Below are 22761 nucleotides of genomic sequence, written 5' to 3'. Positions count from 1 at the left end.
GCAGGCATATCCCTGGAGCGAATGGTGTTCGCACATTCGTTAGCCACTGGAACCGCCGGGGTTTTTTTCTGCAGTGGACTTCTGTGACAGAATGGAGGGCAGGGGATGGTAGGTAGCTATGGCGCGGTTGCCTTGTACTGCAGGCTAATGTTAACCTGGTTCTATTTACTTCAGGACACCTGACCATCTTCACACAGCGTCCCCCTCCCTCTTCGTCCTCCTGGATGCCCTCCTTTCCCGCGGAGTTGTCATAAAGAAAAGCCCTTGGCATCTTTACTCCCCACTGCCAAAGGGTACCAACTTCCCAAAGTTCTAGGGCGCTTTCCTCTGGGATCGCTGCCCACATCAGGCCAGGAGACTCCGAGTGACCCCGAGAAGCCAGAGAGACCATGCAACCCCTGTATTCATTTTCACACGGGTTCCTCGCAAATGCATGCGGTGCTCCGCGGGGGGCACGCGGGGGAGCCTCGGGGAACCAAGGGGACTCAGGTCCGGCCCTCCCTCCTCCTAGCGGGGACTGAAGCCACCGGTGTAGAAGCAGCGCCCCTACCGCCGGCTTTTCCACCACCTCCATCTCCTCCTCCTCCACCTCCTCTTCCTTCCCCCAGCGGGCGTGCAGTCTCAGCCGGTTCAGACTGGCCAGGGTGCCCCTGCAGACGAGATCGAGGAGTGGGACCACCCCGGGAGTGACTTCCCGGGGTGGGGGTGGGGAAGGTGGAGCCGGCCGGGCGGGCTGCACTCCATGTGTCCCGGGGGCAGAGGGCGGCGGCTGTATATTGCGCGCAGCGGGACCGGTCGCCCAGCGCAGGGCCGGGATCAGCAGCCGGGGCCGGAGCTGCTCCAGCGGCCCCAGCCGAGTCCGTCACTCAGGTAAAAACCCCCAGGAGCTGAGAAGGTCCCCGCGGGAGCTGTCCTGTCACCTTGCAAACTGCACCGAAAGGAGGAGGCGCTGTCACCCGCGAGCGCGCGGCTACCGGCCGGCTTCTGGTCTGGGCGTCTGCCCGGGCTGAGAGCGCTCTGCACCCCCTTCTAGAAAGAGAGATTGACTCTGCAAAAAAAATACTTCCAGGGCTGCGTTTTGCATGGAGTATGGGGAGAGCAAGGGAGATGAGATCTCGGAAGTAGGGGGGTGCCGCCGGATGAGTCTCCCGGGGTATCTTCTGCGGGTGCTGGTGGCAGATCAGAAAGAGGTGAGTGACCCAAGTGGGTCCTCACTTCCCAGAAGGCCGCTCCAGAGGAGGTGGGCTTAGGTGCTCGGGAGAATCCAGGTTGGGGCGCATAGGTTTGATAAACTGCTCACGGTGCGGGCAGGTCCTGCCGGGTTCAGGGCAGGGCAGCACCCGGGCTGCGCTCCAAAGTGTAGGAGCTCAACTGCCAGGAGGCTTCTCCGCCACCTGAACACTCAGGAACAAAACTTAGAAGGATTTTTGGTGCGCATGCCTCAGCTCTGGTTGGCCCAGGGAACCTACTTTGGTTTTAGCAATTCACAGAGGCTTTAGGGAAAGCAGCAAGCCGTTGAGCCTGACCATCAATCAGGTCAGGATCTGTTTTACCTCGTTCTTGGAATGTCAGGTCTATGCAGCACAAAGGATCCGGAAAGTTTAGGCAGCGTTTACACTACAGATATTATTTACATATTATTATTTATGTTGATATCTTACTAGCCTCATTGGGCCCATCTGATGGGCTACAGCTCAGTGGTAATATTTAGACATCTTGAATTGCCTGGAGTGTCATGTTCACCTAGAACAGGACAGAAACCACTTAGGTACTCTTAGGCAACAGACGGAGCGAGCAAAGGTAGAGAAAGAGAGGGTGTGCCTATTGGTTACAGCCTCCGTTAAACCCTTTGTGAGCGCAGAGACTACTGTTGGTACCCATAACCTCCCTCGACAGGCAAATCGAAATTAGACAATAAAATCATTTCGCCTGCCAACTGGCAACAACTTGTATATTCCGCACCGCCGATGCCCTGAGAGCAGGCTTCTTGTTTCCCACTGTGATTGGATAAGTGGAGAATCCTACTGTCTCTGATGAAGGGACGTGGTAAGGTGAAGAGGGTGAAGAAGGTGAAGAGGGACATTAGGAACTCTGGATGGGCTTTTTAGTATTTTCTTTGCTTGGCTCTGCAATACTGGCTATGACAGTGGGGAGTGGCTGGTGTCTGAATGTCCCGGCGGGTCCTGGGCTTCAGGTAGACTCTAGATCAGGGGTCCTCAACCTTCCTAATGCTGAGACCCTTTAATACAATTCCTCATGTTGTGGTGACCCTCCACCCCAACCATAAAATTATTTTCATTGCTACTTCATAACTGTAATTTTGCTACTGTTAGGGATTGTAAGGTAAATAAAGGATATGTAGGATATCTGATATATGACCCCTGGGAAAGGGTCGTTGGACCCCAAAGGGTTGTGACCCACATGCTGGGAACCATTGAACTAGACCAAGAGGCTAGTGCCTAGACAGATGCTGTGAGATCTATCGTCTTTATTTCCTTCCCTCTTTTGTTTGTTTCTGGTTTTTGGAGCTGAGGACCGAACCCAGGCCCTTGCGCTTGCTAGGCAAGCGCTCTACCACTGAGCTCAATCCCCAACCCCCCTTCCCTCTTTTGAACCCTCCATTTTTTTTGTGTGTATGTGGTCCTTTTCTACATTAAATCTTCCCCCAAATTATACTGATAGACTACTATTGTGTGAAGAAGTTGAGAGGGGGTTAAGGAGACAGGAATCACTGTCTTTCTTGAGGGACCGCAGCTCTCTGGAAAAGAATCATCTGGGGGCTGGGGATTTAGCTCAGTGGTAGAGCGCTTACCTAGGAAGCGCAAGGCCCTGGGTTCGGTCCCCAGCTCCGGAAAAAAAAAAACCAAAAAAAAAAAAAAAAAAAAAAAAAAAAAAAGAATCATCTGGCGATAAGTATCATTCAGTTTCAATTAAAGATTGTCAAAAAGGGAAAGCAGGTGTTCTAAGCCTACAAGTGTCTATGTTTATGTTTTGTGGGTTTTCTTGTAGACACCAGATGATTCTCTATGGACAAAAAGGATAAACTATAATTTATTATTGAGTCCCCCCTCCCAAAAAAAAGGTGCGTCCTCTATTCAGTCTGGTAGGAAAGACAGCATGCTTCTGCGTATGTGTGATGTAAGATGTCGAAAAGGGAGAAGTCCAAAGGCAGCAAGACCAACATCGTACCATTATTAAATAACAAGAACCTAGAGGACTATGATGAGCAAGTGTTTTGTGCTGGGTGCGGGGTCTCAGGCAAGACTCGGATGGAGAGAGGAGTCTCCCTGATGGGAGGGGGTCCTGCTGAATAAGATCCCACCACAGGTGGGGTGAGTGGGCTGTGCTCAGAGGAAAAGCAGCTGCTGGGAGGAGCTGGACCTCGGAATTCACACTAGCCAAGGCTGGGAGATGAGGTGGTGCTAAATGGGGTATCCAATGCTAAGACCCGGAAGCGCATTTGAATATTGCCCTTGCGACGTGTCGTGACAATCTTGGTGTCCTTGACTAAGGTTTTGGCCTCTAGTTTGGTCTTCTGAGTTGCCTCTAAATTAAGGAAATGATTAAAATCTCCATGTTGGTTTCCCATCTGCATTGCTGGGAGGTGGGGGGGGGGGGCGACTACTACCATGTTGGATTCCAATAGCCTTTCACATCCGGTTGTGCTTTTTCTCTAGATCTTCCTGGGCCAGTAGGGTGACAACATGTTCTTATTTCAATCGTTGGTCCTTCTAGTAATCACTGGTGCTTGTCCAAAGGATAGTCATGAGAGCCACCCAACTTTGATTTTAGACTGAGAATTTTGATCACGCCACTGAAGGAAGTAGTCCATCTTGGGGCTAGAGGGATAGCCCAGTAGGTAAGAACAGGCAGAGGACCCAAGTTCAGATCCCAGCACCCACGTCAGGTGGCTGGCAACTGTCTGTCACACTAGCTCCAAGGTGATAGAAAGAAACCTCTGCCCTCCTGAGCACCAGCAGTACACACACACACACACACACACTCAATTAATAATAATTCTTTAAAAGGAAAAAGACAGGCGATCCAGCATTTGGACCTAAGCGTCCTGTCGTCAGAGCTATGGCTTTGTATCACTCGATGATTCCTGCATGGCATCCTCACATCCTCATCCCCATCAATCTGATTAATGACGTTTATTAGTTATTAATACGCACTGTTCTGGGGCATAGTTCAGTGTCTTTGTTCACTTTAAAACTGTTACGCAGAGGTAGGTGTGGTGGGGCAGGAGGATTACATTTTGGAGGCCAGCCCAGCTACACAGCGAAAATCTCCCTTAAGCAAACCAACACACCCTAGTACACGATGCCACGCTCAAAGAAAGTCTTCTTAAGCCTGAGCAGATGTGCGGTACGGAGTAAGGAAAATGTTAGCAAACTGGACAGCCTTAGATATGGAGATGAGAGCAGCCACAGTTTCTGAGGGACCCTTGACCTCCAGAGCTCTCTTTGTTTCCAAGTATCTCCCTTGTTTCTCTCCCATAAGTCACCCGTGTATTTGGCCGTTATGGTGGATACACTTTTGATTTGTTCAGTTACTCCATAAAATACAATGTTTACTTGGTGAAGATAGGGGAGAGTTTAAGTAGCTAGCACACAGGTTGAGCTTTTAAAAGTACTATATTCCAAGGAGAAAGAAAGCTGGGCAGTGGTGGTACATGTCTTCAATCTCAGCACTGCAGAGGCAGGGGCAGGGGCAGAGGCAGAGAAGTCTTAAGTCTCAAGTCTCAAGAGAGTTCAAGGCTAGTCTGCTCTACAAGGCAAGTTCCAGGTAGAGTGGTTTAGACAGAAATCCTGGAGAGAGAGAGAGAGAAAGAGAGAGAGAGAGAGAGAGAGAGAGAGAGAGAGAGGGGGGCAGAGGGGACAGAGAGAAGCAGAGAGTAGCAGAGGGAGACAGAGAGAAGCAGAGAGGCAGAGAAAGACACAGAGAGAGACAGAGAGAAAAAGACAGGGGGGGGGGAGAGACAAGACGAATTACATGTAACCTGGTTTGCACAGAGAAACCCTGTCTGTCTCAAGAGAGAGACAGAGAGACAGAGAGACAGAAAGACAAAGAGACAAAGAGAAGGGAAAGAGGAGAGGAGAGGAGAGGAGAGGAGAGGAGAGGAGAGGAGAGGAGAGGAGAGGAGAGGAGAGGAGAGGAGAGGCACCATACCTGGTAACCCTATGAGCCTATCCTTTGAGGCCTGTATGACTTTGGTTTTCTCATCCCTGTGATATTATTGGTGGACTTGGTGAAAGGGAGAATTCTTTTTTTTTTTTTTTTTTTTGGTTCTTTTTTTTTGGAGCTGGGGACCGAACCCAGGGCCTTGCGCTTCCTAGGCAAGTGCTCTACCACTGAGCTAAATCCCCAACCCCCAAAGGGAGAATTCTTTTCTTTCTTTTTTTTTTTTTTTTTTTTTTTTTTTTTTTTTTTTTTTTTCGGAGCTGGGGGCCGAACCCAGGGCCTTGAGCTTGCTAGGCAAGCGCTCTACCACTGAGCTAAATCCCCAACCCCGGGAGAATTCTTAATTCTGGTGCAAAATTTTGGGTCATATCAAATGGTGTATTCAGATGTCAGATTGGGTTCTAAACAATCACATGTAAGTTGTATAAGCATATGAAACAGAATTGAGGTCTCATAATGGATATCTTTGCCAGGACACTCCCTGGCCAAGCTCTAGGCTGGGCTACAGGAAACAAATGTAGCAAGATCTCGGCAGCACCAAGAACATGGTGAGGGCAGGACCCAGTGGAGGAATCTTGCCAAATGTGGGTAGAGCTGGGCGTGGTGGCTGAGCATTTGTATTCTGTTAAACCTTTTGAGTCCAGATAGCTCACACATCCTGTTCGATATCTTCTCTGAGGTTGGACAGGACTTAAGATAGGTGGTGGCTCCTTACTAGCTCAATGAGCAAAGTCTATGGTATCAGGTGAGACAGACCACAGGTAAATAAAGAAGACAGCAGGGGCAGGGTGGGGTGGGGGAGTGGGCGTGGGAGTGTCTGCCAGGGCATTAGGATAAGTAAGGTGGGACACTAAGCCACTAAGCACACTTAGCATTTCATCTAGGCACGGGAGGGAGGGGGAGGGGGCGGCAGCGGGGGAGGGGGAGGGGAGGGGGCACTTATTAGAGAGTAGAAGAAACCAAAGAGATGTTCATCCAACGGAGGCCAGAGTTACTCAGGTCCAGCTAATTATTCAGAATTTCTCGTCTCTTTTTTTTGGGGGGGGGTGGAGAACCCCGAGATTCGAATTTTGATGGGTAACCTTCCAGATTTTGAAGCATCGGCAATTCGTTCAAATCCACCCAAAACAAGCATAAAAGTTCCCTCGCTGAGCGGGTCAAGCAAAACCATCTTGGGGCCAGATTTGGCCTTAACCTCGACAATGTGTGATTCAGTGACCTTAGCCTGAGTCCGTTGACTCATAGCTGGCCTCTTCCTAGCTAGAATGTGTCACTGCCCCTTTGGTGGTGATTTCTGGCAAGTGCTAGGCTGCTGCCGCCCTGGTGTTGTCTCTGGTGTTGTGATTAAACACCCCCCAAAAGCAACTTAGGGAAGGAAATGACTTATTTAGCTCCCATTTCCAGGCTGCAGTACAGTTACTGAGGAAAGTCACGGCAGAACTCGAGCAGGGACTGAAGCAGACACAGTGCAGGGACACAGTTTGCTGGCCTGCTTGCAGGACTGTTCTAATCCAGCCCAGAACTACCTTCCCAGATAATAGTATCCTGGACCTTCCTACACCATAATTAATCAGGAAAATGCCCCCTAGGCATGTCTGCTGGCCACGTTGGTCTGGGTGATCTCTCTCTGCGAGTCCCCTCCCCAGTGATTCCCGACTGTATCAAACTGACAGGTCATCAGATTCAACTTCAGACAGCCACCAAGCTCGAAGGTCAAAGGGCATTCTCTGCCTATGACCCCTGCTGTGATCACATCAGGGACTTCAGCCGCTGATGACTCCTGTTAATTGCGCCTTCCAGTGATGGTATGGCTGAGTTCCAGGACCCAGAGGTGTTTCTCTGAACATTATCCTTGCTGCTGTTCTGGACTCCGTCCCAGCATGACGTAGTAAACTGGCTGCCTCTTGATCAAGGTGTATTCGGAGGTCAACTCAAGATGTTTGGAACCCTCTGTTGCCTTTGTCCTGCAAGATTTGCCCATACAACCCCCTCCCCTCCCATCTCTCCTCCCCTCACCCTCCCCCTTCCTTCACCTCCTTTTGAGATAGAACCTTACATCTAGCTGGCTCACCATGATCTGCCTACCCCTTCCTCCCAAGTGCTAGGAACAAAGGGACGACATCGTGGTGCCTGCCCCTCAGTAAACTTAGAACAATCTGGGATCTTCTTGAATTTCCACTAAACGAGTTAAAAGATTTTGCTCTTGTGACTTGAATCACAATAGCAGCTTAGATTGTTTTAGAGTGCATTTCTCTGAGTCCAAAGAGGGGAAGGAAAATACGATTGTGGATTTCCTTAATGATTCCAAGAGGAATTGTGCAATGAACTTCTTTAACTGAACTGCATTTTTTAAAAAATTTACTTTATCTATCTATCTATCTATCTATCTATCTATCTATCTATCTATCTATCTATATATCTATCACCTATATCTATCTATCTATCACCTATATCTATCTATCTATCTATCTATCTATCTATCTATCTATCACCTGTCTATCTTTTTTTTTTCTTTTTTTTTTCTGGAGCTGGGGATCAAACTCAGGGCCTTGTGCTTGCTAGGCAAGCGCTCTACCACTGAGCTAAATCCCCAACCCCTCACCTGTCTATCTATCACCTATCTATCTATAGCTATTTATTTGCTAAGACAGGGTCTCACTATGTAGCCTTGGCTAGACTCTCTATACACAAGGCTGTCTCCAAACCCATTGAGCTCCACCTAGCTCTCCCTCCCAAGTGCTGGGATTAGAGTCGCACACCACCCCCACCCAGCTGCAAATCGATTTCAGAAATGGATTCTGGGATTTGCCAGGCATGAGTGTTCTCCTCGGTTCGTGTCAACGAACTATTTTATAAACAAGTGGGCCTGGCTGTAGCTTGAACTTCAGGGCAGACATTGGGGAAGAGAAGAACCCATTTCAACAAACAAAAATGAGACCGGTGCATTCAGAGAGGCCGCAGACCTTATGTGCCTGAGCTGGTCTGGAGACGAGACACAGAGGGTTTGACATGACATACAAACCCACAGCTCTTCTTTATTCTGGGCCCGGATACTAATAAGTCAACCCGGACTAGCACTTTAATGACTCTTAGTTTTAACTGACGGAGTATTTGTACATAGTATTCTTTGTGGAGTATGATTCGATAGTTAAGTTCATGGGTGCACCGTGTAACAGTCAAAGGTCAGATCAGGGCCATTAACGACTTCTATTGCTTCAGATATTTATTTCTGTACGCCTGTTTCGGTCATCTTGACATACGTAATGGAATGTTCCTAAATGCAGTTACCCTACCGCACTAAACAACGTTAGGATGAAGCCTGCCTTAACTGGATCTTGGTAGCTATATTCTAGCCTGTCTCTGGTCTATGCTAGTTTCTGGCAGTGGGTTCTGCTGTGTGTTGAGCTTTTTAGCACCTCAGCAGGCAAGAGATCGCTAAGCCATGAAGGAAAGTGCCGAACGGCATTGTCCTCCATCTCCATCCCGTCGCTCCTGTTGACAGACAGGATGACAATCGTGTAAACTGGGGGATAATGGCGGATCAGCGATCAGGTGTCAGTCAACACCACGAAAACTTGTCTACCAAGCCACAGTTGTTAACCCAATAGGCACTTCCTTTTCTAAAGATTTGCTGTCCCGGACACTTACTGTGAGAGATTACCCTAGTCTTGTCCTGCGTGTTGAAATGTCACCCATGGCAAGGTGGAAGGGTAGTCACTGAAGAAAAGAGTTTCTTACGTTTTTAAGAGGGACACACACAGTCTTTACCTTCCTGAAAATCCAGTTTTCCCTCCTCTGGTCCTGCCTGTCAGCCTGCGCCTTCCCAAAGTGTTATAACTTGGGGATTTACAGGAAGTTGGTTCTCAGTTGGCATTTGTCTTACAGAGCCTGTCCATCCTATAAGATGTTTGCTTGCTCCTGCACTAGGTTTGGGGAAATTAAGACTGTATTTTCCTTAAATTGGATTCTGAGCAGGAATTGTCAGTACAGGCCCTTAGAGAGACTGGGGGGACAGAGGGGCAGACAGTAATGTGTTTGCCAGAGAAGCACAAAGACCTGAATTTGATTCCAGGACCTACATAAATATGGCCGGTTGGTGGATCATACCAGCGCTAAGGGTGGGGTGGGGGAAGACATGTGAATCTGTGGGGCTCACCAGCCAGCCAGTTTGACTTAAGTGATCAATTCTAGGCTGTGTCTCCAACAATGAATCAGGGGCTAGCAAGATGGCTCAGCAGGGAAAGGTGCTTGTCGCCAAGACTTATGACCCGAGTTCAACTCCCTGCACACACTGTGGAGGAAAAGAAATGGCTTCCACAGATCATCCCTCTGATGTCCACGCGTGTGCTGTAGGCATGGATACACGTACACATACAGAGACACACATGATAAAACCAATAAGATAAAATAACAGACATAAAAGAGATGGAATATCTAAGCTTTTATTTTCAATTTTGAACCATTGCACAGTTCTTTACTTTTTTCTAAAGATTTATTTATTTTTATATGAGTACACTGTAGCTGTCAGACACACCAGAAGAGGACACTGAATCCCAGATGGTTGTGAGCCACCATGTGGTCTCTGGGATTTGAACTCAGGACCTCTGGAAGAGCAGTCAGTGCTCTTAACTGTTGAGCCATCTCTCCAGCCCAGTTTTTTTAAAATCAGCACATAAATAGTGCAGGAGTAAGCAGAAAGCCACACAGGGAGCTGCTGTACTGATTTTAAAAGGGTCTAGAATCATGGGAAATTTCAGAGGTTACACATTACATGGAACAATAAAATGTCCAAATGGTGATTTTTGTCAAAAAAAAAAAAAAACAAAAAAACAAAAAAACAAAAAACCCCAAAAACCAAAAAAAAAACAAAACAAAAAAAAAAAAAAAAACCCAACAACTAAAATAAAGAATTTGTGCTTGGTTTTGCTTACTTGAATGTGAGCGTCTTAGTCAGGGTTTGTATTCCTGCACAGACATCATGGCCAAGAAGCAAGTTGGGGAAGAAAGGGTTTATTCAGCTTACACTTCCACACTTCTGTTCATCACCAAGGGAAGTCAGGACAGGAACTCACAGAGGGCAGGAACCTGGAGGCAGGAGCTGATGCAGAGGCCATGGAGGGATGCTGCTTACTGGCTTGCCCCCCCCTGGCTTGCTCAGCCTGCTTTCTTATAGAACCCAGGACCACCAGCCCAGGATGGCGCCGCCCACAATGGGCGGGTCCTTCCCATCCTTGATCACTAGTTGAGAAAATGCCTTACAGCTGCGTCTCATGGAGGCATTTCCTCAAAGGAGGTTCCTTTCTCCATGATAGCTCCTGCTTGTGTTAAGTTCACACACAATACCAGCCAGCACAGTGATGCAGCCCTCGGAGCGTGACTAGGCTTCCAAAGCTGGAGATGTCCCATGGGACTCCAGGAGCCAATGAACACATCCTTACCGATGCTGCAGGAATCGCAGTTGGAAAAAGGCCTTCAGCTGACAACCCTCAGGGACAGAGTGCCTCACCGCAGGTCACCACCACTTCCTATGGTCATCAGGAGTGGGCAGGACTGGTGCTGTAAGGGCCAGCCCCAAGGCGGGACTAAAAACATTTCCCACGTATCTAAGCTTCATCCTTTTCAAAAATTCCATTTTTACTTATGTCTTATGGGGCAGGCATGGGCATAGCACAGCGTGTGTGCGTGAAGGTCAAAGCTTGTCTTCCACCATGTGGGTTCCAGGGAAACTGACTACGTTTGAGGAGGTGGCTTAGCAGGGTAGGGTACCTGTCCCCAAGCCAGAAGACCCGATTCAACCCTCTTTGTTCTGACTGAAGAACACTTTCCTTCCTTATTAATCCATGGGAGGCTAAAATCAGTGGTTTCTTACGATTGGGAAGAGAGCCAGGTGAAGGAGACGAAGGTTGGGGAAGACATTTCACCATCTGCCTTTTTATAATTAGAAGACGTGCTCCCGGGGTTGTGTGACTTATGCAAATTATAAGTGAAGGTGTAAATCTGATAGGGCAGTCGTACTGTATATGTATCCACGCTGTGTGTTTAGAGAATTTTCTTTAAGTCAGGAAACCATAATTGATTTTTATTTATTTTTAAAGATTTATTCTAATTGCGTGCGTGCGTGCGTGCGGCGTGTGTGTGTGTGTGTGTGTGTGTGTGTGTGTGGGTGTGGGTGGGTGGGTGGGTGGGTGTGTGAGATGTGACTGCAGTGCCTGAGGAGTCCAGAAGAGGGCGATAGCTGTGAGCCACCCAACATGGGTCCTAGCAACAAAAGTGGGGTCTTCTGGAAGAACAACCAGTGCTCTTAACGGCTGGGCCATCTCTGCCTTCCAGGAAGAGGGATTTTAACCCCAAACTCTGTACCCACCACCCTCTAAAGACGTTTTTCTCTTGTTTTCTAGACCCGTCAGCGGCCCGCTGCACTGATCTCACCTCACGATGGGGTTTCAGAAGTCACCTGACGGAGGGTGGGGCTGGGTGATAGTGGTTGTCTCCTTCTTCACCCAGTTCCTCTGTTACGGATCCCCGTTAGCTGTCGGGGTCTTGTACGTGGAATGGTTGGATGCCTTTGGCGAAGGAAAAGGAAAAACAGCCTGGGTGGGATCCCTCGCAAGCGGAGTCGGCTTGCTTGCAAGTAAGTGGATCCGTTTTCTTACATTTTAATCATTTATTATGTTTGCCTCCTCATTAACATCGCGCAGGGCACGGAAGGGTTTTACACGGTTTAAGCATAATGAGTATTTTCCTGCTTGTCTTTGAGACTGCTCCAGGGCATGGGACACACTCTTCTGCCTTCTGTGGGCACCCGCATACACATGTGAACACACACACACACACACATACACACATACACACTCGCGTGCACGTGCGCGCGCGCACACACACACACGACTCACCATCTAATGAGGAACACACATATTCCCATCGATGTAAGTACAGAATGTCTACAGTGTGCTGGGATATCTGTGATCGCCGTGACTTCCAAGCTCTGGTTCCCTCTTAGACTCAGCAATAGGGTCAATTCACATGCCTGTCAATCACAGCCACCTCCTCAGAAAAATATCACACAGCAAGGCACTCATATCTCATGTGGTGACATTCTTTGGGCTTTTCCCAGGGGTTATATGAAGATCTATTTTGATAAACAGTTGTTTGTGGGGTGGTAGCAGTTGCTGTGCTTAAAGCAAACAGGAAAGGATTTTTTTTTTTCCTTATTAACCTCTTGACCATGAATATCATATACCACTTTAGTGTCTTGAGTCACGGTTTGAGTTCTGTCGTGATTATTAATGACTGTCACTCCGTCTTATCTGGCACTGTTGAAGCACCAAGTGGGCCAAGGCCAGCATGGGGGAGTACACATGGGGTTTCTTCCTGTGTGCTAAGACCGACATGGGTGGATGGGTTACACATGGAGTCTTCCTGTGTGCTATGAACGTCTCAGGATTCCGGGAGCAAAACCCGATCTCTATCCTGTGAGGAAACTCGGGACATGGGATGCGGTGATTCACAAGGTGTTTTTGAGTTTTAAAACGGGTTTATGAAAGTCTGCTTAAAATAGCCCCGCATTAGTCATCCCTTTTTAAAGATATGTCTGTTTCTCGGCTGTCAATATAGAGCAGTGGTGTCCAGGTGTTAAATCCAAAACAGGATGCATAGATGTGGGGGAAACCCAGCAGGCAGGCTCCTCTGACCTTCTTAGATAAGAAAACTAAGCATGACTAAACAGGTGGAGAAATCTCGGGCTGTTGCAGAGTCAAGAGAAACAGGAAGTTTGCCCGGGACTTGTTTGAAAGTTTTTAAACAACCATTGCTAGGGCTGGAGACATGGCTCACTGGTTAACAGGATTTGCTCTCCTTATAGAAGCTTCCTACCATTGGCAGGTGGCTCACAACTGCCTGTAACATCAGTTCCTGGGGATCCAGTGTCCTCCGGGCTCTGTGGGTACTTGCACACACGTAGTGCAATACACGCACACAGGCACACACCTACGTGTGTGATGGTAAAGTTAAAACTTGTAACATTGTCAAAGCCCAGGCGGCTAGTAAGGGATGCACTCATAAAGGGATCTGAAGTAAATTCATAAAGAGATTGGAGCACATGGCTTTCTGGAGGACAACCTGGTGTGGAGAGGAGATTTTTCGCGGTGAGGTCTTAGACTTCATCACTTCTATTAGCAAGTTCTTAAACAGAACAGTGATTAGTGGGACTCCCAGAAAAGGATCCAAGGGTAATTGCAATGATATGCCCCTTGGCACATGGTAGGAGAACAAGGCTTGTCCCAGAGTTAGTTCAGGAGGGAGGAGATGGTAGGTGGCATCTGGGATGTGGAGCATGGACACAGGTGTAGAAGCTGAAATTGTTGTCCCTTGAAAACTGACTCAGCCCCCCAATATCTCCATGTCTCTAGGTCAACATCTCCATGTCCTTAGGTCAATGTCACCATGTCTCTAACTCAACTTCAAAATGCCTCTAGGTCATCAGCTCCATGTTCTAGGTCAACATCTCCTTGTCCCTAGGTCAACATTTCCATGTCACTAAGTAAATGTCTCCCTCTCCCTAGGTCAACATCTCCATATCCCTAGGTCATCAACTCCATGTCCTAGGTCAACATCATCATGTCCCTAGGTCAATATCTCCATGTCCTAGGTCAATGTCTCCATGTCCCTAGGTCAACATCTCGATGTCCCTAGGTCAACCACATTTGTCTCAAAGGTGAGGATAAACCATCTTTATTTTAATAGGACTGTCTACATAGTTTATCCACCCCAGAGCAATATGATGTAAGAATCCTTGCTTAAGAAGTATTTCATGGGGTTGGGGATTTAGCTCAGTGGTAGAGCGCTTGCCTAGCAAGCTCAAGGCCCTGGGTTTGGTCCCCAGCTCAGAAAAAAAAAAAAAAAAAAAAAAGAAAGAAGTATTTCATGACAATGACAGAAGACCATGGCCCTAAAATCTGGGCCTTATCTAGTCTAAGAAACCAACCTGGCTGAGAAGAACTTGAGAGATGGATGTGAATGGAATTCTGAAAGAGGTTGGATTATAAAAGGGCAGTTGACAGAGTTGTTGCCCAGAGGCAACGTAGGAAATCCTTCTTTTTTTTTTTTTTTGGTTCTTTTTTTTTCAGAGCTAGGGACCAAACCCAGGGCCTTGCGCTTCCTAGGCAAGCGCTGTACCACTGAGCTAAATCCCCAACCTAGGAAATCCTTCTTAATGTTTTCCCCTTGGCCCTTGGAACCATGGGATTGCTTTGACACAGAAGCAAGTCTGACCTCTACTACTACCCACTCGTGCCCGACCTTAGTGGTCCTTCAGGTCTGGGCTTTTGTGATGTTGGAACTACCCTTCTAAGTCTCTTAAGATATTTAGGAATGCCAAGAATTCTGGATGTGCTTGAATGTAGCATTTTGATAATCTCTGTTCAAGAACAACACAGAGAAGAAAGACTCAAGATAAGCTGACTGGTCTTTGGAAAAGTTAAGCACCAACACTATTTGAATATTAGTTATCTGATCCAATTTTTTACTTTTCTTTCAAACGTTTGTACTTCCCAAGCATGAGGTCATTAAAAATTAAAACCACAAAAACTGTTATGAACTTCATTTCTGTATAAGGCAAATCTTTGGCTAGCAAGTACGTTATCTGAGCAGAACCAATTACATAGCACAGTGCTTCCAGGAAATCCTGAGTGGATCTGGAAGCCTCTTTGGCGGTGTCAACTCGTTTCCCACATGTCTCTCTAGCCTCCTTTGTTGTTCTCGAGAGCACCAATAATAAATGTTTAAGTATAACTCGAAGGGCTGTTACTGCACATTCTTCTGATGCCATAAAGTGGAAGGGATAATTAAAGTAAAAATGCATATGTATTCTAAATGAGGCAGTTCCAAATTTCGGTCTCTTTAGATCAATGAATGTCTCACTTCAGGCAAAGGAAGAAAAGAAACAGAAAAAGAGAAAAACTAAAATATATGGAATTTGAAACATTAACAAAATTAGGATGAAAACCTGTACACAAAAGCACTTGGGATAACCTGATTGGAACTTGTGTTGGCTCAACCACCTTTCAGTCAGGTGAGCCAGGGCAGGCTATTCACCTTCCTGGAGCCTGACACCAGCTACTAGAGGAGGAGGCATTTGAACCTGCAGCTCAGAGCTCTTGAGGATGAACACAGAAAAGAGACCAAGAGGAACTCCTTAAAAAGCAGTGGTGGAAGAGAAGGAGCAAACACTTCTGGAAGTCTGTGTGTGTGTGTGTGTGTGTGTGCACACGCGTGCACGCACGTGTGCAAGCAGTACTCGCTGCAGAACCACAGTGACCATCCTCATGACTGTCAGCCAGCATATCTTTTGTTGCTAGAGAGGGCTGGGGAGGTCTCAGATCTAGAGAAACTTAGATAGAGACCTCCTGTCTCCAGGTTTTTGTTAGCATCAAGAAAACATTCAGAGGGGGCTGGAGAGACGGCTCAGAGGTTAAGAGCCCTGGCTGCTCTTCCAGAGGTCCTGAGTTCAATTCCCAGCAACCACATGGTGGCTCACAATCATCTATAGTGAGATCTGGTGCCCTCTTCTGGTGTGTCTGAAGACAGCTGTAGTACTCACATAAAATAAATATTTTTTTAGAAAGTAAGCATTCAGAATAAGAAATTGGGAGATTACATATATGTATATATTACATATATAATATATATTATATTTATGGGAGAGAGAGAGAGAGAGAGAGAGAAATTGTAGCTCTTGTGTACAGGATTCACTGTGTAGACCAAGCTGTTCTTGAACTCACAGATAGCTGATCTATCTCCATAGTGCTGGGGTTAAAGGTTTGCACCATTCTACAATGGTCTGGAAGGTTTTGTTACAGAGTAGAAGTACACCCTCAAGAGGCAGGGTGGGCTTCTGAGCTAACCATAGCCTTCTCTCTTGCTAAATCTGGGGGCGGGGTGAAATATGACATTACTTGGGCTGTTTTTGACTAGCAAGGTTTGACAAGGGGCACAACGTGACATTTGCCATATCGTGGTGCAGAGTTGGAAGGTCAGGCATGGAGCCTGCAGTTGGAGCTCGCTGTCCTCCTATCCAAAGCCATTTCTGGATGTTTTAATTTCTCTTCTCCTGCTGTTTGCCTTGGTCTCCCTGCATCGCAACCAAGCCCTATGTAATGATCTCGGGACCAAGACAAGTACATTTCCTGCTGGTTGGTGACTTAGGGAGACAATTTGAATCATGAAAGCGTACAGTTGTTTAGCTGTTGACTCTTGGTATTCCAATTAAGTTGTCATTAGAGGAGGCCTAGACTCATGATTTTTTTGTTTTGTGTTTGTTCCTTTTCTTCGGTTTGAGGGGTTTAATCCTAGGTCATTGTGCATTGTGCCCAATGCCACACCTGCTACACACAGCCAATGGGTCGTTCCTCCTGAGGTCTCACAAGTGAGTTTAAATTGGGAACAACCACTTCTGTGAGACCTTTGGGTTTAGACTTTCTTTAATTTATTGATATTATTGTTGTTGTTTTGTTAGGCTTTTGTTTGTTTCTTGTCTATCTATCTGTCTGTCTATCTATCTATCTATCTATCTATCTACTTATTTATTATATGAGTACACTGAGCTGTCTTCAGACACACCAGAAGAGGGCATCAGATCTCATTACAGATGGCTGTGAGCCTCCATGTGGTTGCTGGGATTTGAACTCAGGACCTCTGGAAGAACAGTCAGTGCTCTTAACCTCTGAGCCGTCTCTCCAGTCCATGTTTGTTTGTTTCTTTTCTTTTCTTTTCTTTTTTTTTTTTTTTTTTTTTTTTTGGAGCTGAGGACTGAACCCAGGGCGTTGTGCTTGCTAGGCAAGCGCTCTACCACTGAGCTAAATCCTCAACCCCCCATGTTTGTTTCTTTAGCAAGGTTTCTCTATGTTACCCTGACTGTCTTGGAATTTAATGTGTACACTAGGCTGGCCTCTGATTCAGAGATCTTCCACTGACTCTGCCTTTGGAGTACTGGGAGCAAAGGCCTGCGCCACCATGCCCAGATCTATTTCCATTTTAATTTTGCACTCGTGGAGTAACCATGATGTGTAATTTGCTTGAGCATGTGTGTGTGTGTGTGTGTGTGTGTGTGTGTGTGTGTGTGTGTAAGTTCCTGCTTTGTCATGACTTTGCTTCTACCATTAGATCATGAGAAATAAATCATACGGCTCTGGTTCTGGTGTGGCTCTTGTGGTCAAAATTCTACCCAATAAATAGGCATTTTTGCATTCTTTGTATGTGTATGTGTGTATGTGTGTATGTATGTATATGTATAATATATGTATATACATACATACATCTTTTATATTCTTTTTTGGTAAAGATGAATTTATACATGTATGTATATTTTTTACATATATACATCTTTTGTTAAAAGATGGACAGCATAAATATTCATAGATAGTTTTTTTGAGACAGTATCTCTCAAACTACTTCTCCAACTTGCTTGAATTAATTGTCCACAATGAATTAATTCAGATGTTTCCAGATGGCTAGTGCGGGTCCTTCCTTCCTTGGTTATGTGCCACAAATGAACTCAGTACTGTGACACAACCATGGTGTCCTCTCTGTGCTGGTGATGCCGTGAGCACGCTCTACTGGAAACATAGATGAACGTGTCTATGTCTTTCCATAATGTCAGAAATTATTTTTTTTTTTTGGTTCTTTTTTTCGGAGCTGGGGACCGAACCCAGGGCCTTGCGCTTCCTAGGCAAGCGCTCTACCACTGAGCTAAATCCCCAACCCCAATGTCAGAAATTATTGAATGGCGAGTTCACAAACTGTGTTTTGCTGGCTTTAATTATCCATACACTACTGATTAGGCACTCCGTAGTCACTGCTTTGGGGAAGGATGGAGTCTTGCATTCTGGTCTTACCTATACTAATATTACCTCTTAGATGACACATTGCTTATCACACAATTGTCTTTGTCTGTCTGTCTGTCATTGTCTACTTTTCTACCTGCCAATATGACTGAAAAGAATTTCAAAAAGGAGCTGGAGAGCTGGCTCAGCGGTTAAGAGCACTGGCTGCTCTTCCAGAGGTCCTGAGTTCAATTCTCAGCACCCACATGGATCTGATGCCCTCTGCTGGTGTGTCTGAAGACAGGGACAGTGTACTCATATACATAAAATAAATAATTCTAAAGCGGGGGGGGGGGGCATGTCAAGAAGCTACAGAATTCCACAAGTGCTCGATGAAGCCGAGAGCCGACACACACGCAGAGAGTGCCAGCAGGCGGGTGGCTTTAACCTAGGAACCCCGCCACGGAGCAGTTCTGAGACTGCAGTTAGTTCAAGGCATCCAGCTGGAGCAAGACACAGAGCTGGGCCTGTCTGGGTAAATTCCAGTTCACGTGGGCTGCCTCAAGCAGGGGGATCACACTGAGGAGTTGAGGCTGTTGGGGGGGCCGCATTTGAGACTCCATCACCTGTTGATCTTACATGTCCGTGTGTGTTGCCATGCCCCCGGATCCGGTGTCCTTCACTTTTACATGACCCGAGTAAGAGGGCTCCATGTGATGGGGCAGATACACTTACAGGTATGGTTTGTCTGACCTAATCGTCATCCTCCCTGTTCCCGATTCAACCGGGTTAGCTAGTAAGTGAGTAGATGGTTTTTGTTGACCTGTACAAACAAGATGTAGAATCCATTCTCAGCATTTGCCCTGGAGATGGAGCAAAGTTCTGTTTTATAAGGAGTCACTTGGGGCCAAAGCAAAATGACTTAGGCAGGGTGGAGTGAAGTCATGTAGAGTAGGACACTGCCTACGCCCATGGGGATGTCAACAGAGTTTACAAATACTCGCCTACTATGGGCCTTGTAGTCTCAGGGAGTAGATCCAGGGAGAGAAAGCAAACTAGTGAGCTCACACCCCTTAAATACCAAGGTCATTAGCAGGAGTGGGACCATCTCTGCAGTGTCTTGGATAAAGCGAACCCAAGGTGAGACCCAAGAAGGCTGTATTTATTTGGAGACTGGAGGAGATTGTAATCCAGGCAGGCGATCTTAAAACAGCCTTACACATCTGCCCCGGGGTTTCCCAGAATGCAGCCTTATCCACAGCCAAGAGCTTAGAAGTTGCGTGACTTGTGAGTCAGGCGTTCTGATTAGGGCAGAGGGCAGTCAGGCTACCTAGAGAGAAAGGGAAAGTCTGGGAACTTTGTAGGGAGAATCCATTGTACTGAAGGCCAGCAGAGCTTAACAGTGTTTGGAAGGGTCCACTTGTAGCTAAAGTGGGTGTGTCTGGGCTCGTTCAAAAGTTCAGTTGTGTATGGGTGTTACCTGTAGAGTATGTGTGTGTGTGTGTGTGTGCGTGTGTGTGTGCATGTGTGTGTGCATGTGTGTGTATATGTGTGTATGTGTGTGCCTGTGTGTGTGTGTATGTATGTGTATGCATGTGTGTGTATGTGTGTGTGCATGTGTGTATGTGTGTGTATATGTATGTGTGCGCCTGTGTGTGTGTGCATGTGTGTGTATGTATGTGTATACATGTGTGTGTGTGTTCATGTGTGCATTAGTGCATGCGCATTCTGGGCACTCGTAGGTAGAGGTTAGACATCAACCTTGAGTCCTTCCTCAGGTGTCACACACCTCCAGCTCTCAGACTCAGCGAGGTTACCCAAGCAATGAGTCCCCGGAACTCCCCAGGGAACTTCCAGTCCCCCATCTCCCAGCAATGAATTCCAGCCTAGACTACCAAGCCCTTCTTGCTAGAAGGTTCTGGAGAGGAGCTCAGATCTTGGTGCAAAGCAAGTACTTTACCACTGGAGTGGTCTCCTCAGTTCTTGTCTAGTTTTATTGAGATCGTCTGAGGTGGGCTCCCAGGAGGGTGGGTTGTCTCGGGGTAGGGGAGGGGGGCACCAGAAGACCTTGAAGAATCTTTGGATGCTAAGACCTGGAGCAGGCCCTGTTCATGACACATTCCGGAGAGATGAATTTGACCGAAGAAGGCAGCTTATGCTGGGAAAGGAGACGGTTAGTTTTCTGTGTCCATTTGACTAAGCTGCATTCATTCTCTGGTTTCTTAAATCCTGAAGTTGGCATTGCTGGGTTTTTGGGTTGTTTTTTTTTAAGGCGTAAGTATGCAATCGGCTTTCAGAGAAAGAGCTTATCCTAGGTAATCTGGGTGGACTCCAGAGGAGAATGGAACTTCCCCAGAAAGAGCAGTTGTGCCTGCAGCCTGCAGCTTCAGCCTGTGCCTGAGAGTCCCAGCTTGCCTCTCCTGGTGGCTTGCCCTTCTGATCTTAGATTTGCTTACTTAGGCAAGCATTGCCTGGCCCTTCGCCCGCAGATCCCTTACAATAAATCTCTCCATGTGTGTGTGTTTCCTGTCGGTTTTGTTTCTGTGGTTGGTTGATCCAGACAAGCACAGAAGGGGTGGTAGGTCACTGAAGGGGATAATTGCCATACTCAGCACCAGTCTGAGATGTGCTTAAGCAGCTCCCCTCCCCTCCCAACTCCTCCTCCCCCATCCACATGTCATTCTCTAAGTACAAGGAGGGGAATACAGCTAACCCCGTTTGCTGACGCAATGGGGACTCTCTGGTCCTCTGGTTTGAGGCTCAAGGCAAACTTAGCAGCCCCTTCCAACCCCCCCCCCCCGCCCAGTTCGGGTTACCATTCTTCCAGCCTTCTACCTGCCAGTGAGTCAGTAGCCAACTAGGTCGATGCAGGCAAGGTCCCTTGGCTCAACGGGGTTTGAACGCTGCCAGAGCTGTGATGAGGGTGAGCCCTGTGCTGGGAAGTACCCTTTAATGCCTTCAAGGACCGATTTGCATCCTTCTGTGGGAGTCTGTAGCATAGGTGAGTCCCGTGTGCCAGGCCTTTCTGGGCTGGCAACTGAATGGGTTTTGGTTATTGCCTTGCCTGCCACTCACCCCCCTGTACAAATACCAGCAAAGTCAAGCAACACTCACGTGATCAAAGATTGTCTTTCTTAGCGTGAGTTTGAGATTCGTGATGTTAGCTGGTGCAAAGAGGGAGGAGCCAGCCACACTAGACGCCTAGCCACTGAGGAAGACTTAAGGCACTCACGAGACCTGGATCCTTCTGTTAGGAAATCCTTCTTGCACACGAGTCCACCCGTTTGCCGCTGTATTGTTTCTCAGTGTTTGCTAACTTATGGCTTTGTTGTAGCAGATCTCGCTGGCCTTGGATCTTGGGCCCTCAGAAACATTTTAGGAGAGGGAGATGTAACGACCACCGTTTTCCCCAAAGGGCATAATTTCTTTCTTTCTTTCTTTTTTTTTTTTTTGGAGCTGGGGACCGAACCCAGGGCCTTGCGCTTGCTAGGCAAGCACTCTACCACTGAGCTAAATCCCCAACCCCCATCATTTCTTTCTTAAAGCTATATCTTCTACTTGTTTCTTTGGTTTGGGTCTTAATTATTTTGAGATAGAGTCTCACGATGTAGCCTTGGCTGACCTGGAACTTGCTATGTAGCTCAGGCTAGCCTCAAACTCATGGTGATCTGCCTGCCTCACAGTGCTCTGCATTCAGAGTGCTGTGATTAAAACATGTTCATCACTGGGCTCTGCTTACCTACCGGGGTGGTTTGAATTTGAAAGGTCACAAGCTCCTGTCTTAAAGGATTAGTCTCCAGGTGGGAGGGTCTATTTCCTGGCACATGGGGAGATTTGAAGGGGGTCTTAGGAGGAGAAATTAGGTCAGGGTATCCTGTCCTTGCATACTCTCTCTCTCCTTCTCTTGCTCTCTCCTTTTCTGTTTTCTGGCCTCCCATGTCCTCATAGTCTTTGCGGCTATCTCTCTCTCTTTCTCTCCCACCCTCACACACTTAATAAACCACCTTTCCAGGTTTTAAAGGGAAGCCCCTCCTCCCCTTTAAGGCCCTATCACATTTAGATCTCCATTTACTGCAATGGTTTTCAACCTTCCTAATACTGCAACCCTCATGTTCCTCATGCTGTGGTGACCCCCACCACAACCATAAAATTATTTCAGTTGCTACTTCATAACTGTAATTTTGCCACTGTTATGAATCTTAAATGTGAATATCTGATAGCAAGATCCTTCCATGGTGAAATCAGTTTATCGGGCCAAGTAACCCAACAGCCTTCCGTTCCAATTTGCTGGGTGCTGTGATTCTGGGCACTTCTCCTGACATGTCGCCTCCAAGACACAATCTGTCTCAAGTTTTCATATCCACTGTTTTCTTAGGCTGAACGAATTCAGGCACCAATCACCGCGGCCTGCCCGTAAGTGAGCAGTGCTCAGAACTCCAAGAGGTGCCAAGTGTTTGATCTCAATTTTCAGATGAGGAAACTAAGCCTGAGATCCAACAACTCCGTAAGAGGGAAAGCCAAAACTGAGCCAAGCCTGGCTCCGACACTCACCTTTCCCCACAGTGGACTCACCGTTCTTTAATTTCTTAACAAGAAATGGAATAAGATAACTTCCCAGGGCTGCAGTAAGACTAAAGCAGAGCGTGGCTGTCACACGGAGCATCTCCTAGACGAGCTAGCGCACCGCGCATGCTCAGAACCGAAGCTCCTGCCTTTCGTTGTTGTGCTGGAATCTTCTCGAACTGACAGTGGGTAGATC

The 22761-nt window shown here is 47.2% G+C and overlaps 1 protein-coding gene across 1 annotated transcript in view; it reads left to right on the top strand.

The window, feature by feature from the left end:
- Positions 1 to 598: 598 nt before the first annotated feature.
- The window catches only part of Slc16a9 (solute carrier family 16, member 9), a 41250-nt gene continuing 19087 nt past the window's right edge, over positions 599 to 22761 (top strand). The window contains exons 1-2 of the mRNA NM_001421109.1: positions 599 to 870; positions 11583 to 11815. Coding sequence (NP_001408038.1) covers positions 11620 to 11815 — 196 coding nt within the window. The 5' untranslated portion in view covers positions 599 to 870; positions 11583 to 11619. The remainder of the gene's footprint in view (positions 871 to 11582; positions 11816 to 22761) is intronic.

Source organism: Rattus norvegicus, chromosome 20 (genome assembly GCF_036323735.1).
Source record: "Rattus norvegicus strain BN/NHsdMcwi chromosome 20, GRCr8, whole genome shotgun sequence".
Taxonomy (NCBI): domain Eukaryota; kingdom Metazoa; phylum Chordata; class Mammalia; order Rodentia; family Muridae; genus Rattus; species Rattus norvegicus.
The sequence above is the reverse complement of the archived record's forward strand: the minus strand, read 5'-3'. Positions and strand labels throughout refer to the sequence as shown.